The 4,686-nt window shown below is 36.6% G+C and overlaps 1 protein-coding gene across 1 annotated transcript; it reads right to left on the bottom strand.

Moving 5' to 3' along the window:
- Positions 1–316: 316 nt before the first annotated feature.
- Positions 317–4,416, bottom strand: LOC131254285 (3-hydroxyisobutyryl-CoA hydrolase-like protein 5). Its single transcript, XM_058255277.1, has 8 exons — positions 4,387–4,416; positions 3,485–3,568; positions 3,318–3,390; positions 3,155–3,211; positions 2,903–2,976; positions 2,704–2,787; positions 2,022–2,076; positions 317–778 (listed from the first exon to the last, which is right to left on the bottom strand). Exons 1-8 carry the CDS (start codon positions 4,414–4,416, stop codon positions 759–761), a joined length of 477 nt encoding a protein of 158 aa, XP_058111260.1. The 3' UTR covers positions 317–758.
- Positions 4,417–4,686: the final 270 nt, after the last annotated feature.

Here is a 4,686-nt window from a genome sequence, read left to right as displayed (position 1 = left end):
CTATTTTCACTTTATGAGATTTATAATAGTGAATCCAAACACACCCTAAATCATGTAATATGACAAATCACAGACCAGATGTCTGTAAGAAAGTTCTACGCAACAGATTCGAACATCTTTTTGTTGGGTTCCTTTCGCAAATGTAGGAAAACATCAGATTCCAAACATCTTTTTGTCTGACCCCTTCCATGGATGGATAATGGTGAAATTATCCCAGTCATTGGAGAGTCTGTAGGCTCTACACTGGATTGTAAACCAGCAGCTAATGCCTTAAAAGATATACAGTTCACATTCTTTAAGCAGAAGTACTGGTTGGATGAGCAAGATCAAGTAATTGGCATGATTTTCTCACAGTGGGCCATCTACCATTGGGGCCACCAGATGAATTGTATTGATTGCTAAGATTTGGTAGGGGGTCCAACGACTCCTAAATTAGTCCTACAAAGAAATGATGAACTATTCAATCCAGCACACTGAGATGTGTAGAATCAGGATTTAGAAATGCATATGTTTAGGACTAAAATCAGGAGAGAAAAAAAAAAAAAAGAAAGAAAGAAAAATATAGAACCTCAAAAAATCAGGCTGGTCCATCCATATATATCAGCTTGATATCCCAGAAACCTTTTTAAAAAAATACAAATCATCATAGAAACTATATAAAGAAGAAAGAAAAAGCTACATGGAATCAATAATAAAGCAACATAGGAAGGTAAAAATTAACTTTGTTTCATGCATAAAACCTTTGTGATTGTCCAATTTCAGGCTTGGATACCATCTCCTGCAATCAAATAGAACAAATGGAAATAAGGTTAAATAGATGTATCAAAAGAATCCAATGGTTCCAACACAATTCAAAGCAAATAGGAAAGGGAGTAGAAACTTGTTTGACATAGGAATCAATGTATATTGAATTCAATAGTTTAAAATTCTGGTGGTGTGGGGATCTAAGCCTCATTGGCTGAAATACTTCCGTTTTTGGATATCCAAACATGCCGTTGATGTCCATTTTTTGTTCTCAGACACCAAATGCGCCAATCTGAAGCAATTAAAAACTACTATGGAAATCTAACTGATTACTTCAATTATTTCAAGATTGAATCTCTAAAATCAAAGAAAAAAAATTTACTTGAGATCATGTTCTTCTATATGAATTCTGATATAAACTTTTAAAGACCTAAAGTGCCAACATAATTGGACAATAACAAACAAATTACAAATTCAACAATAAGCAGATGCTTAATTTTTTAATCCGAAATCTGAAAAGCACAAGAGTGCATGCCTTTTGAGCCAACATGGACAGTACTGCGCTCAATCAAAGGTCTGAAAGTGTACAGATTTGCGTCTCACTGGAGTTTCCCAACACGTACAGTTTTAAGGCAAATCTTGTTGTCCCAACTCCCAAAATGGATAGATTTGGGGCAAATTTATGGATTATCCAGAGGTGTAAGATTGACCAGATTTTGTGACATCCAACAATCCTCATTGCAAGCTTGTTCCCAAGCTCTATGATGGGGGTAGAGAACCGCAATGAATGAAATGCTACCTGCAAAATTTCAAACATGAAATCAAAACATGCCACGTTGTGCACCAAAAAAGTAGAGAAACTAATATATTGACATGGTCAATTGGGTTGGGTGCTAAATGTTTGTCTTCAATTGGGAGGTTTGCCAAGCCCATACACATCTGGAGCACTACCCATTCACAAGCAAGCACGCATGTGAAAATGGCGGATGTGCAAGATCTGAGCTTCCCATGAAGGGTTAAAAGCTTAAACCACAATATGAATTTTCAAGTTTTTGTGAAATAATCCACAACTCAATTAAGGTTTCAGGCATTATATCACAATTTTAGAATATTCAATCAGCTTTTTTCATGTTTTATGAAAAAAAAAAAAGTTACCCCTTAACCCAAGATTTAATTGGGCCAATCTAATTTAATGTAACCCCCTAGAATCAAAAGATCAGTAAGAACGGAGCTAGCAATTAGCTGGCATCTAAACTTCTGAAGATCAGAAGGTAGACCCTTGGAGAGTTTGGAATCCAATCCTTGCAAAAGCAATACTCCCTCCTTGTTAAGCTACAAAACAAGAACAAAAAGGATTGAATCACAATCTTTGCCCCATATGGCATAAATGGAACAGAAGTCTTCATCAAGGATTTTATTAACCCTTTTTCAACTAATAAAAGCTCATCATCTACCAAAAAAAGAAAAAAAAAAAAAAAAAAAAAAAAAGGAATTAACTTGACCAAGTCTTATCAAGTTGGGTTTGACTCCAAATGTTTTTTCAAAACTCAATCAAATCCTTTAGCAATAATGTTCAACTATCAGATAATTTGTTAGGCAGATGAGCTGAAATACACAAAGTCCACATTCAGGCATCTACCAAACAGTCCTTCAACAGGGAGGAGAATACAAATTGTTAGTAATGAAAAAGGGAAAAAAAAAACAATTTGATCATGATCGACCTTGCATGGTTTACTTCAGGAACAGCAAAAACCTAAACCAAAGAAAATCTTGAGAATATATTACCTATAAAATGTGCATCCATAGATTTAAATATGACATCCATAGGATTAGATTTCCACTGGAATGATTTCTCATAACCTAGTTCAAGCATTTGAACTTTCAAGTAGAAGCGAAAACTAGGAAAAAAGGGGGAAAAAATAAAAGAATATATACATAGGACATGTCAGGGATACTCACAGTCTTCTCAGTGACAGCCGAGAATTTTAATGGAGCAGTCAGTGATGCACCTCCACCCATGACAAGTCCATGAACAAGCGCTACCTGCCAACATATCAACAGCTGATTAGTATATTTTCTGCTATAGATGTAAAAACATAATGTCATTCATTTTCACAAATAGTAGCCCTTGATTTAAGGATAGGTTTCAAAATGGTACCTCGGTTTTCCTATATGTGTGAATGTGATAACATAGCCAATACATTCTATACACAACTTCGAGACAGGAATCATCTGCCAAAAGGTACCCATTTTTAAGAAATCTTTAACATGCGACAATCAGCAATGGGATTGACCTAGTGAATCTACACCCAGATAGCATTTGGATAATCATCAAAACACTTCGAGTGTTGATATGAGTTAAATGACCTAAATGATAAAATTCAACTTCTGCAGAATCGTTTCCCTCTACCTGACCTCCCATCATAGAACATCTTTAGATCCCCACCAGCAGAGAAAGCACGTCCAGCTCCCTAGGGGAAATAATAAGCAAAAAGAACAACATAATTAAGGAAACTGAAACAATTTATATTCCAAAAAATCAAGAACCACCCAAAAATAGGAGGAAGTTTCACTAGCCTTAATTATCACAAGCTCTGCATCATCATCCTTCTCCCATTTTTCAAGGAATTCAGCTAGCAAAACAACCTGCAATGAACCAGACCACTCCATAATCACTTCATAGGCTCCTGAATCAATTCTAATATTACAGAAAATACAACTGAATTTTATCTGAACATACCACTTTGGATGAAATGACATTCAATTGGCGAGGCCGGTTTAAGGTGATCAACCTTGCATGGTTCACTTCTTCTGCCAAAACAACCTAAGACAAGGACACAATCCCAGAGACATTTAGCAATCCAAGAACTATATACCTAATCATTCTCATAGCCTTGTCCCATCTATTTGGGGCCATCAGACATCTATCAACTCTTATCTACTTAGAGAGGAATAAGGTCCACCAAAGAAGATGAATATTTCATCCTCCTAAGTTTATTTACATGTGCCACATGTATGAGATGATCCGAATGTCTCTTTAATCAATAGGGCCCATAAAAGTATCAAAGAAGAGAAAATATAGAGATCAGACAATACTAACTGTGTAATGGTGGAAATAAAACATAAAAATCATTAACTGGATTTTAGTGATTTTTTGCACCAAATTTTAAATGGTTAGGACTGTCCAATAACTTCGATTTTTGGTCTATAACTTGTTCATGGTTGTCCCCGGTGAATGAAAGTGCTAAGTTTCACCATACACATATGCCACGTGTCGAAGATAGAGAGAAGGTGGGCAAAATTTTTGTCCAATTAGGTGGACTGGATCTCCTCCCATCAACTAAACATAGAAATTACAGGATTAAACGATCTTTTATCATAAAATTCAGGCCATTTCACTCCTCCTTTGGGGCAGGGTTGAAAACAAATGAATGGCTAGAAAATTTCAACATCCCTTTTGTTTTATACAGTGTGGCCCACCTAAAGATTGAAACAGATTTTTGAGCCAGAAGATATAATGGGCGTGGCCCACCTGATGGAAACCTAGGATCTTAGACACGGTTGCTGCCATATGGGAATCTCATATATGTGTAACAGAAAGTAGAGGAAGAGAACATCTGGAATTATTATTTTTTTAAGTACCTCTTCTGGATTTATGGGTTCTTGTGCCATTTAAATACACTTTATGATGGGGACATCACGCGCACACGCGAACACACGCCGCCCCCTACGCACGTACGCACGAAGGAGGGCCCCACCGTCGATCTGGATCGATGATGACGTTCAGGGAGGGCTCCCATCCTAGAAGACGGAGTTTTGGTTTAAAAGAGTGGGCCCGATAATCAAGAAAAGCCCATCATGGGATCTCATGATCATGGCCCGCTAGTCGGATTAATTTCATATTTTAGGTTTTGGTTATTGTTATTATTTAGAACATCATGG

Source organism: Magnolia sinica, chromosome 8 (genome assembly GCF_029962835.1).
Source record: "Magnolia sinica isolate HGM2019 chromosome 8, MsV1, whole genome shotgun sequence".
NCBI lineage: Eukaryota > Viridiplantae > Streptophyta > Magnoliopsida > Magnoliales > Magnoliaceae > Magnolia > Magnolia sinica.
This window is presented reverse-complemented; position numbering and strand designations above follow the sequence as displayed.